The following is a 12,987-nucleotide window of genomic DNA, read 5'->3' as shown; positions in this document are numbered from 1 at the left end:
ATGTCTAGCTATAGTGTGGGCACTGCATAAACTTCAGCCTTATCTGTATGGAAGAAAATTCACTGTAGTTACAGATCACAATCCCCTAACATGGTTACACTGAGCCAGCCAGCAAAATGCCAGATTGCTAAGATGGAGCCTTGGGTTGCAAGCATATGATATGTCAGTGCAGCACTGCAGTCGAGTTAGCAATGCCAACACAGATGGACTCTCAAGACAGGGAATGGGGTAAGGTATACTCAGACCTAACCCTCTCAAGCAACGTTTCTCAAGGGTCACTTGAAAAACTAGCTTGAGTTCTCCGAGTGGAAGATATGTGAAGGCTGCCAGCCTAGCTAGAGAGAATTTTGTAAATAGTTCTCTGTCATTGTAAATATTAATGTAATCCATAGGCTTGTTCTACAAATGTAGAGAGAACTATATGTTAGGATTAAACTGTATGTTCTGAGCGAGTTACTATCACGTTGTCAAACTTTTAAAAGTTCAAACGTCATATGGTCGACACCATATGATCGAACTTTTAAAAGGTAGAACGTTTCAACCCCTGTACAGTGTGGCAGTGGAAGTTTTCCATTGTCTGCACTGTAGTGTGATCTCGGCATTGGTATATTTAAAGATTGGGGGGGGGGTGATGGGTGCAGGGGACTTCCCCCCTGCTTAAGCTTTCAGGTAGGTTTTTTCTGTTTTGATTTTCGAACTTTTAAGAGTTCAAACATATGGTATTGACCATATGGTGTTCAAATGATTAAAAGTTCGATTATCTGATATAGACCTATTCTGAGCTTTAAAAATGTAACCACAGTGCACCCTGTTGGAAGAAAGCTGATAAAATAAAGCATTTTATGACTGATCTCAAAGCTCGGAGACAGGATGTCTGGACTAAGGAATTCTTACTGTTGTTTTAGGACATGAATTAATTACTAGATTTTACATGTAAAAGGTCTTTCATTGCTTTGGCTTCCTGGCCAGGTGCAAGACTACAAAAAGAAATGTAAATTTTGAGTTTCTGTTAGACTGGGAACCAGATAAGTGTCAAGAATGATGTAATGTGACTCAGCAGTACTGTGTTATCAATTTAAGAGTTTCTCAGGGAGAGAGAATTGAGCATTTTGGATTTTATCTGAACCTGTTAACAACTCACCAGCACTTTGCTTGCTGTGTATGTAAGTAGAATTGAGAACAGTGATTTGTCTTAGAGTTAGATAAGAATTTAGCCAGATTAGTCTAGCTGTTTTTCTATATTTATAACAGGCTATCCTACAATATTATTTTAAAGTTTCCTGTGATTTCTGAACTCTTGAGTAGCACTGTGTTTAATTGATGAAATGTGTCTTGTGTTATCATTTATTATTAAATATTTTTAAACCTTTCAACTGTGGCTGTTTTGTGTAGAGATAATTGTACTTACATGTATTTGGTGATACTGTACTAAACCACTCAAGAATAGCCTTAGCCCTGGGTCACACTATTTGGATAACAGTAATATTACACAGTGAAATTGGTCACCCTTTAGGAAGGGCCTTGTTAGTAGCTGATAAGAATAGTTGGTGGCAGTGATTACTACCTTATGGCCTGGCAGGAGGGACATAGCTGGAGTACCTGTGCCAGCCTTCCCCAGGAGTGTCTGTGTGTTTGTATGTAGACCAAATCTCAAATGTGTGTGTGTGTGTGTGTGTGTGTGTGTGTGTGTGTGTGTGTGTGTTTGTCAGCTACTTGGGCAGGGACATGAAGCACTGGTTGGACAGAGAGGGTACTGCAGGTTTTGGCTTGACTTCTTGGCTGAGATCTGAACCCTATAGCTGTGCCAGTGGGGAGTCTTATTGGGGATCTGGAGAGAAGGGGAGAAACTAACCCCAGACTGACTGTGATCTTTGTGTGCTCTTAAGGGAAGTTGTACTTTCCTGTGTGTGTACTTATCCTTCCCAATGTGCACACCCCTCACTGGTGTTAGTGGTGAGGATTGAGGTTCCTTGATTACTGGGCCAGTGCGCAGGCGTCCCAGGTACAATGAACTTTATCTGATCTGTCACAAAAATTGCATTCCACTTCTTCCATTTGCGTCATTTTCTGTCCACCTGCTTGTTAATTTTAAGGAATAATCTAATCTGGTAAAATTATTTTGCATAAAACAATGTTAAACTCTTTTTGACTTTGTTTCATTAGAATCTCCCGTCTTTCGTACTACTAAACATTTTTTTGCTACTGATTGTGAAGGAAAATGTTGTATAATACATATCAGCCTGCCCCTGTGTGTTTTTGTTATCCTAAGGGAGACATCATTTGGTCTGGTTTTGTTACATCTCATTCTAGCAGCTGTATATAGTCAGAAGGTTTTTGAGAGAAGGTCTGTAATACTGCAGTCTAGTTTATTTATCACATCTTTAGTAAATGCTCTCTTTTTATGTTAACTGTTCTACTCCATACTGTATAGTGGTCTTTTTGATTGTCGTACTTGTTTCTGATTTGAACTTTGAAGCATGTTTCTGGATTTTAAATGAAAAGTTTCTTGGGTCTTTAATGCAGAAAGTTAAGTGGTGGTACCATTTTTTTGTTAAAATTGTTTTAAAGTGGTTGAAGGTCAGTGTCAAGTTAATTGTGCTTTACAGATTTCTCCTCCTTGGAAACAGTTTATGCACACTCTGCATCAGTGGGGTAGCTGTCTTGAAAATTTCTGACTTTTTCCATAATTCAGATTTTGTTTATTTAAACTGATAAAACTGTTCCTTGAAGTTCAAAGTGATGGCAAGCACATAATTTTAATTACAAAGGTCTAAGATTGACAAGGAGAATATACCCACAAATATGAATTAAATTCTCCTTGACCCTTAAAGCCTGAGTCATAACTGGAAAGGGGCTGATAAACTCATCTCATATTATTGTTTTTATCTGTTAAATTCTGTTTTCAAATATGCAGTTAAGACACAGTAATTGATGACTTAGAATTTTGTCAATCAATATATCATAAATAAGAAAACAAGTTCTGAAGAACCATGCTTGCGTTTAACTAATATTTTTGTCTTCCTCTTTAGGATAGTGACTTGAAGTGGGTGGAAGAAAATATTCCTACTACAATCAGTGATATGTAAGTACCAAATATGAAATGATGATTTGTATATTTTACTGCTAGCTGTTTTTCGATTTGAACCAGTTTATACTTTACAGATAATGTCAACTGTAAAGCAGAAAGGAGAAAAATTGCTGATTTTTTTTTATCTCAAATTCAGATTGTGGCCATTTCATAATCTTACCATTAGGTGGCAATGTTATCGATATATTTTTACAGCTCTGTAAACATTTGCATTGAAGTGTGACATACCCTTGTCCCTCATTTGGTACAATGAGTTTGTTCTTGTTTTAATGCATTGATTAGTCTTCTGATTGTCTGGATCTCCCACCCCTCGACTGTCAAGAATGCATAGGCCTTCCTCTCTTTACTATGAGTAGTAGGCTTAGGCCATCACTTATTTGTTCTGTTTGGTCTCAAGCTGTAATCTGCAACATTTCATGGCCTGCCAAACTGTCAACTAAAGGGATGTCACTGTAAAAAAGCTACCCTAGTTTCTGCTACTTTGACTTCTGGAACTCTCTTTTGTCTCTTAACTTTCTACTGTTGACATATGGTTTGACTTGCTGACACCAATGTGTGACGTTATCTTGCATTTAATAACTGTGTGTGTTTATATGTAGTATCAGTCCCTTTATTCTATCCTTCTCTGCTGTGGCTTTTTAACTCTGTTTTACCCACTAAATAACACTTACTTGCTCCTTTGTTCTGATCTGACTTATTTTATCGACTGTTTTATTCAGTTATTCAATCACGTAGGTGAACAAGAATCCATTCTCAGCAGTGGCCTTGGCACAGATAAAGTAACTTAAGTGTATTAATTGTGAGAGACTGTAATACCCCAAATGAAAGATAACTGTTTTTCAAAAGGAATGTGCATACAAAGTAGACTATTAGTATTTGAGGTCTATCAAAAGTGTGTGTAAATACTTGTTTAAAACTAAACATAAAAAAAGTTTCACTGTGCTTGCCTTTTGGAGGAAATTCATAATGTAATGTGTAAAGTGGAATGTAATCAGTGGATACTGGTGATGGGAATAGAATTCCCTACTCCTGGTTCTGTTGCACATAAAGATATTGACAGCAGTGGTGAGTGAGTTAGTGCCAATAGCTCCTGCCCATCACATATAAATTGGAGGCAGTGGTTGAGATTCTGCTATTGATCTTCACATAATATTTGGTAAGTAGTGGTTGGGTCTTGTAAATGGGAGTTGTACAGCTTGTGAAGCAGTTTTCCTTACTGAAAAGCAAGTATATCCCTGCAGCCACAAGGAAATGTACAACAGTGCACTGCAGTTATTTTATTTTATAGTCACCATCGCTAGGAATCTGGCAAAATTACCTCTGTGGAGTACAAAATGTCACAACTGACTAAGGAGTGCAAAACCAAGGGAATTTCTTATGCTAGTATGTCTAAGAAAAGCATGATATCATCACTGGGCTCAGCAGAAACTCGGTTCATTGAAACTGGAGGCAGACAGGTAGTGGCTACAGATACAGAGCATTCAATAAGGTAACTCATTCCTTCCCCAGATGTTCTCAGAACCCTGTTAGAATAAAAATAACCTGGAGCCTGAAGCATCTGAGGGAATGAAGCAGTTTAAGATGCAAAGAAAGCAAGAGTGTCTAAAACCACCGAAAGAGAAAAGGAGCAAGAAACTGAGGAAAGCGAGAAGTAGCACATATGTGAAAGTGTGATGATAATTACTTTTAATTAAAAGTAACATGAGAACTGGTGAGGAAAGCCATACTTTGGATGACAAGGTCAGTACCAAGTTTTCCCCAATATGCAGAATAAGATGACACTGATAGTTTTATTGGACATTTGATAAGTACTAGAATCCTCACTAGACTGACATGGGGGTATTGTGGAGGATTTTAAATCCTCCTCTTATGAAGCAACACATGCTGTATTCAATTTGAATGATGTAGATTGTTAGAATTATGATAAGGTTACAGTATTTATTTCAGTGTTTTCAAATAACTCCTGAAGTTTATAGAATGAAATTCAAAGAGCATAGAAAAAAGGCACATTACACCATAAGTGATTATATTGGCAAAATAAGCACTTTCATAGGCAGGTGAGTGAGTGTCAGATTCCTGCATTTAAAATCTTAGCATAATTCTTCATAGGAATACAAGCACACTAGTCTGCCGGTGGACATGATTTGGATAACATATCAAGAGTGTAACACTGTTTAGGAAATAGAAGAAAAAGGATGCCATCTGTTTAGCCGTGTTTATATCGTAAGTTCAAAGTTTAGAAACTTCGAATCTCATATGATCAACATCATATGAGCGAAGTTTTCAAACATTGAACGTTACAACGGAGATCGCCATAGGGAATATTTCCCTTCACTTCAATGTAGTGAAATTTCGGAGTTGGTATATTTAAGGAACGGGGGGTGTGGTGGGCTTGCCCCCCTGCATAGAGCGTTCAGGTAGGTTTTTTTTTATTTTTGTTTTGTTTATATTGCACGTTCGAAGTTTGAAAACTTCGCTCATATGGAGTCGACCATATGAGATTCGAAGTTTTCTGACTTCGAACATATAATATAGACCCATTTAGCCAGCAGGACACAATTGTTTAAGAAAGGAGTAACCACCACCAAATGTGGGTATAAGGGAACCCACATGGAGCACTCTAAAACTTCACATTAGGTTGCATGGGTAAATGGGAAAACATTGTGAAGTGCACCAGAAATTCATAGGGCATGATGTGTTTAATGTAGCTAGACTGGGAATGTAAGGCCCAAATGTCCACAGTAACAGGTTGGGGAAAACAGTCACATAAGGGAACTAGTGAAACTAGCAATATAGTAGTGATAGTTTGTCTTCAAACTGCAAATGCATTAGGTCATCATAAGGGCTTGTACCCTAATCCTGATAACGGGTATAGAAACTATTCCTAAGAGAGATGCTGTATCAAATATAACTATTCTTAAGATTTTGGTTGTAGAGAAACAGTGTGTGCCCAAGCAGTCATTTTCAGTTAGAGCCACAGGAGGATCACCTTTTCAGGTGATAGATGCCGTGATTTATTTTGACAGAGGCAAGCAGCTGGCAATATTTGATGATATCCCAGCAGATGTTCTAATAGGTATTGACTTTGATAACATAGTACCCTGTGTACTTGTAGTTAAACAACCAGTCTTGTTGGCATTCATATGGGAAAGGCAACAGGGGTAAGACCCAGTAAGTGTTTACCCCTGCAGCAGAGGATGGTAATGTGGCTTTGTCAGGAAGAGAGTGAAGTGGTTGCAGTAAGCCAGGACAATAGCTGCTGAAGGGTACTGGACTTAATGTGAAAGGAGTTATTTTAGGGGAGGAACTTGTTTGTAGCAGTATTGGACTTTTGTTAAAAGGATTTTAGAGCATCACAGAAAGAGTTAAAAGGAGGCAAAGGGGGGACTCTGCCAAGGTAGACTGTATACTAAAAAGGGTTTGTTTTGCAGAAAGTGAACTGCTAATGGGGGGGCTAACATGAGAAGTGACGCAGTAGTTGGTAGTTCCAGGAGCTGCTTATAAAGTATTTCTAGCCATAACCCATGATATTTCTGTTTCTAGCCATATGAAATCATTTTTATTGGCCTGATATTTCTGAAGGTGTAAAATGGTACTCCAGTGCTTGTGAGCAGTGTCAAAAATTTGACGGAGAATAAAGCCAGAGTATATCTAGCAGACAGAGCAAGACATAAAACACAGGGACCCAACAAGCAGTCAAAAGTACAAGGTTCTCTGTTAGGGCAAATATGTGCCAAGCAAAAATAGCAAGTGTTCAACCTTGTAACCAAAAAAGAGAGAGAGAGAGAGAGAACCTTGAGACATAGCTACTGCCTGCAAGGACTCTGAATATTTCTATTTTGGACTTAAAAGCCAGAGATAGAGAGGGCATAGTGTATATTTAGACAGAAGCAGACAGATTTTAATTTAAACATTAGATAGCTTTTTCTGATTTACCTATCCTTGTGAATGTGCTATTTCTATTTCTGATGCACAACTCTCACTTTTTACATGTTTACTTTAAAAATGCTTTAACTTGTTAATTTTACGAAAATAACATCATTAGTTAACTTTCAGTGCTTGTAGATAATATTTTATTAGTAAGTGAATGAGTGTATGCAGTCTGCTTTGAACTGATTGCTACCTTTTATTTGTTTTATTTTAAGTGCTGTAAGCAGTAAGACGTGTCCTTGTTCTGATGGTATTGACTAAATGGTGGCAGTGTACCTTAAATGATGGAAAGGTGGGAGTCGCCATTTGCATCCCCATTTTAAAATTGTGTGTGTGTGTGTGTGTGTGTGTGTGTGTGTGTGTGTGTGTGTGTGTGTGTGTGTGTATTAGCCTACAAAATAATTCTGGTCAAGCCTTCATTATTGTTGGTAAGGTTGTACTGAAAGGCACTGGGTAATATTTGAGGTGAGAGAAATCCTGGGAAGCCAGTGATTAAAATATTTATCTATAGCTGAGGATGTCATTCATTCTGTCAAACCTGCAATTCCTTGACAGAGTGAACAGTTGGGGAAATTTCTCAAGTATTTACATTATTGAGTGTTACAGATATCATAACAGAGATCAGTTGCATGTAGGTAAGGTGGGTGTCAGTTTGGGATTTTAATGCTGAAACATTCAGATACACCACAGGTTGTGGTATTAGGAAGTAGAACCTTTTGTGCAAGTATTTGCAGATTAGGATTAGACGAGAAGCTGGGAAGGAGGATAGGTTGTTTTGTGTGCATGCGTGTACTGCTGTGTGTATGTCTGAGTGTCTTACTTTGTGGTAGTTTTAAGGAAATGTTTTTTCTTAAGATTTAGGGTTGAGATTAGGGACAAGGGGCATGGTTAGTTGCATCAGATATTAATAAGCTGGTGCATTGTGCTGAAATTTCAGCTGTGTTTCATTGCTTGCACATTTTGATAAATCAATGTGTACTCATTTCTGGACAAAAAAGGAACTTGTGGATGTTGCAGGACTTTGCTATTGCCCAAAGTAGTATGGCACATTTAGCATTTACCCTTAAGACCAGTTGCTGTTTGTGTTTTAAAAGGCACTGCTGAAAATCCATTGCACATTTAAGTATTGATGACAGAGGTGTGAGATCCAGAATCTCTAACCCTTGTCTGTCACAGTAATACATATTTCTTGTATGGTTAATGTGTAGTCAAGCAAGTGCAAGCTGAAAGTCTGTATAGGTGATATCTGAGGCTTATTTTGAAATATGATAAAGTGGTTAGTGAATTCTGCAGTTTGAGACCCATTACAAAAAGGTTTTGGACATGATGGCTAAACATTGTAGGGAATTTGATACTGATTTTTAAATTCTATAGGTATATTAGTGCTTGTGATTTTTTTTTACTGTTATCACTGAGTGGTAGGCAATGGTTGAGATATAGCAGTCTCTGTGTAAGGCTACTAATGAACACTAGGCTTTGATGGTTAATAGTTAGAAAGCTGACTTTAGAGAGGAGATAGAAGTGTGTTCATCTTTGCTGGTGCTACAGATTATGAGAAGCTTTGTGTAGACATCGTTGAAGTTTAGTGATAGTTGCAACCAAGCTGCTGATTACTAGTAATATTTGATCTGGATGCAAGGTGGGCAGTTTTGTTTATTTTGATAACTGATGCAGCATTTCCATTTGCCCTTGAAATTTGCAAATTATTTTATTAATGACAATGTTAAATGAGAAAGTGTCATTGTACAAGATTAAAGGTAAAAATGCCAAACTCCTGTCACACTGCATGAAAGTATTAGAGAGGCTGATTGATCCACAAATATTGGAAAATAAGATGGGAAATGAACAGCTCGGATTCAGAATCAGGAAGCACTACAACTGACACAATGTTTGCAGTGAGACAGATAGTGGAGGTGAAGCTTAAAATGAGGAAAGAGTCCAAAAGAAAAATGACAAGCTGTCCCCAAAACAGTGATTTGGATAGTCCTGCGATGGTTCAAAGTTCAAGCTATGTACAAGACCCCAGAGACGCAAGTTGCTTGAACTTGGACAGAAGTTTCCAGAGGGAATTTGTGTGTGTGTATGTGTGTGTGTGTGTCAGTGTCAGGGATCATCTCCGTGCCTACTCCTATTTGTACTGCTAATGGACTACATCAGCAAAAGGCTGCTGTACGCAGATTGTTAGGCACTACAACCAGACTGAACAGGAATTTTAGAAAATAAAAGGATCTGAAATGCACAACTTAAGGCACGTGGGATGAAACTGAGAACAGACAAGATAGTGGGCGTAGAAGCAAATGATAAATTAGAAGAAAGTGAAAACTGAAATAGAATGGGAAGTAGTGGAAAAGGGTAAAAGCTTCAGCTGTCAAGGAGGCTTGGTTAAGGAGACAGGAAATGTGAAAGAGGCGATAAAAACTAGAATCATGCATCTTGCAGCCAAATGATGCATTCAGAGGTATTACATGACAAAAGAATGCCAAAGAAGCGTAAATATAAATGATACAAACAGTAGTATGACCAGTGCTGCTGTAAGGCATAGAAACCTGGGTGGTGAAGACTGAATAGCTAAGGAGTCTTGACATTATGGAGTTGGTGTTTGAAATGTTTACTTAGGATCTTCTTCTGGGATATATAAAGAATTGAGAACAACAGAGCAGAAGCCAAAGTAGCTCCACTTGTAGAGAAGGTCAAGGAGAACAGATAATGGTGTTTCAGTCACATGGGTCGGAAAATAGAACGTGATTTGGTAAATCAAATATGGGAGAGACTGGAAGAAGCTAAGAGGAGACTATGGCCAGCCAAGATGGATAGGTTGAAAGAAGGCTTGTACCGTACCAGACACCTGCAGCAACTGGAAAGACTCCAAAAGTACCTCACCAAGAGGATCAAAGGGCTCAAACAGATGCCATATGCTGCCCGGTTAAAGAAACTCCAGCTCTACTCAGTGGCAATACCGCCTGCTCAGAGGCGATCTGTGCCTGACGTATAAAGCCATGTCCAACCCGGAATTAATGGACATGCTGCACCTCAGAAAATCCAAATCCCATCGAGCTACGTGCTCGAGAGACTTGAACCTCAGCACTGAAATAAATAGGACATGCTGGAGGGACAGATTCATAACCCAGAGGCTCCCTTCACTCTGGAATAAAATCCCAGTCCAGGTTAGGCAGAGTCCCTCATTGACTCTCTTCAAGAGGAATCTTGATGAGTGGATGGGAGATAGTAGGTTTACCCTGGGTATCACTCCTGTGTCACTGTTAGAGGCACAGTATACTAACCTCGAAAAAGGGCATAGCAAAATTAATTTAAAATGGGTGGCGAAAGCCAAACACACTCTGGCTAGGCTTATAAATGCCCTAGGGCAGATAGCCTAGTATGAACCTATGACAGTTTAGCATGGCTGTCAAAGAAGGTAGGAGAACTGGAGGTGGTGATAGTTTGTACAATACTCCAGCACCATATAAAATGGGAAAAGGGGAGTTGAAGATGATGAGTGACATGGGCATATCTGTGTAGAATCCCAGGCATTTGAAATTGGTGTTTTTTAAAAAGATTTCCCACAGGGGATGAGATACAAGCAGTAGTGGTTTGCCTTAGAGTATTTTGTAAATGCTCAGTAGCATAAACTTGGTTTTAGAGTACTTTTTTAATCCTAGAGAGTTAGCCATGCATGAGGATTAGATTGAGAGAGAGAGAATGATGTTTGCTTAGAAGGCTAGAAGACTTGTCACCAGCATGAGGAATATAATTCCTAGTTGTTACATAAGCTATTAAAAAAAGACTTCTGAGAAAAGTAGAACGGCAGGTACAAAATCATGAGAAATATCCATCAGGTAGAGTTGTGTTGTGTGGGGAGGAGATGGATTAGTAAAAAAGAATATTTATATTTTGACCACTGAGATACTGCTGGAACCACTGAAACATATTGTTACTGAGTCTATAAATAGCCAACTTTGAAGTAGATGAAAGTGAGGTACAGAGCTGAATCTTTTAGCTAGATCACTGAATACTGAGCCCACTAGAGTAGCTAATGCCATGTTGTTAAAGATGACATGCAACCTGTTGAATTAGTAACACTCCATTATCTACTAAGACAGTGATCAGGGGCTTGGGAGTCAGTAGCGCCTTCTTCTTTGAACATCATGTAGCAGCTATAGTTAGAAAATTCTTCTATGTCTCATAACTAATTTACAAAGGTATTGTTTCTAAACCCAGGTAAGTTATTGACCCCCCCCCCATGCTTTGAAATGGTTAGACCCATTATGTAATGTTAACAGACCTTTGATGTCACTAGACAAAAATTGAAAAACTTTGGAGGTTCTTAACAAAAAGGATCTCTGGCCTCAGTAATCCTATCCTATTAGGGAAGTACCTTCAGGAATACTGTTTTTCTCAGTATGTCAAATATCAGCCAGTACTAAAAAAAGAACTCTTATTCTATATCAGGTAATAAATAAAACTAAATGAAAGGATAGGTTCATCATTTTAGTGCACCCCCACTTTGAAATTGGCTTCCCTTGCATGTCAGTATTGATTCCCTGTTGACCTTCACACATCACTTAGACAGGACTTACATGCCTTGCCCTACTTGAAAAGGGCGGTGGAGCTTAGGGAGGTTGTTGGCAAGGCACTCGTTTTCTCTGGTCAAACAGCCTTATATTTTAAATGGTTTCTATATTGATAAAGGATGCGAAGCCAGAGTAGTGCTTTAGCCAATAAGGAAACTGTTGATTTGGACCTAGTAGTTTATTTTGGTCTAGGCAATTTATCGATTGAGTGGATGTGTGATGTTCTTCGTTCCCCATTGCTGCAGTCCTTACTATTGGGGTAGTCCGCTATCCAGTCGGCCCGAATACCAGAGTATATGGCTGACGTCGGTCAGGGCGCATTAGACTGACGTCAGTACGTCAGGGTACTAATGCGCATGACCAACGTCATATCCTCAGTCTTTTTTGCCGCATGGTCCGATGCAGAAGCAGTTTTGCGAGTGCAGGTTGGCGTTCTGAAATATTTCCGAAGTCGGAGTTTCAGACCGAATCAGAGTTGGCTAAGTACCCCGTTGGGGAACATTTTGGTTTTTTCTTGCCTCAGTATTTAACCGGATGTCAGAAAAAGTGAATAACTGTATTTCTTGTGGGAAACAGATACCTCATAGGGATTACCATACCTTGTGTATACCTTGTTTAGGGCCTGAGCACGGCGTTGTTGGATGCCGCTCTTGTGCTAGGTTTAACAAACGCACTATTAAGAGACGGTTAGACTGTGCTAGGTTAGTGTTTGGGAAGCGTTGCAATTATAAAATGCCGTCGGATGCTCCGCGCCGCTTCGTCAAGAAGCGCAAGGACAAAACAGCGAAGCCTAGGGTTGATGAACCGGCAGTCCCGGACGTCGGTTCTTTAGAAGGCTCAGTGGAGCCTGAGGTTTTGCCAGGAGTTTCTTTGGAGTCTCAGGCAGAGACTTTACTGTTACAGGATGTGCCTTCTCAGGAGGTAGGCCAGGCTGAGGGGCTTCTCAGGTAACTGTTCTTCCCTCTCTTCCCAAGGTAGTTAGAGCCTCTCCTTCTGTTGCCAAAACTTCTTTGAGAGGTAGGCCAAGTTTAGCTTCAGTGGGGGCTTCTCCTACCACTTCAGGTTCTGTGCCTAAGAAACATATGCTTAAAATGGCAGAAGATTTGATTACTATGATTAGAGGTTCTATGCCCCCTCCTGATAAGAGGCCTAGGGTGGAACCTGAGTTTGAGTGTTTGGAACAGTATTCAGAGGCTTCAGAGTCTTCTGCGGAAGATTTGCAGGAGTTTCCTCCTTATTCTGATTCTGATGTGGATGATTCCACTCCTACAGCTTCTCCTCCTGAGGATTTCTCATTTTCAGAGACTCTGCATTCCATGAGAGAACACTTTAAATGGGAAGGCCAAGATTACTCTGATTCCAGGAAAAGGCTTAGGGAATTCTTATTTTACCCCAGCA

At 39.3% G+C, this 12,987-nt stretch overlaps 1 protein-coding gene across 3 annotated transcripts in view; it reads left to right on the top strand.

Moving 5' to 3' along the window:
• Window positions 1-12,987, top strand: part of TMEM87B (transmembrane protein 87B) — a 1,440,625-nt gene that overhangs the window by 1,243,806 nt on the left and 183,832 nt on the right. For all 3 annotated transcript variants that reach the window (XM_044078977.1, XM_044078974.1, XM_044078964.1), the window contains one exon: window positions 3,030-3,082. In XM_044078977.1, the coding sequence (XP_043934912.1) occupies window positions 3,030-3,082 (53 nt within the window). The remainder of the gene's footprint in view (window positions 1-3,029; window positions 3,083-12,987) is intronic.

This window comes from Protopterus annectens, chromosome 1.part1, assembly GCF_019279795.1.
Source record: "Protopterus annectens isolate FY-2018-M chromosome 1.part1, PAN1.0, whole genome shotgun sequence".
NCBI classification, from domain to species: domain Eukaryota; kingdom Metazoa; phylum Chordata; order Ceratodontiformes; family Protopteridae; genus Protopterus; species Protopterus annectens.
This window is presented reverse-complemented; position numbering and strand designations above follow the sequence as displayed.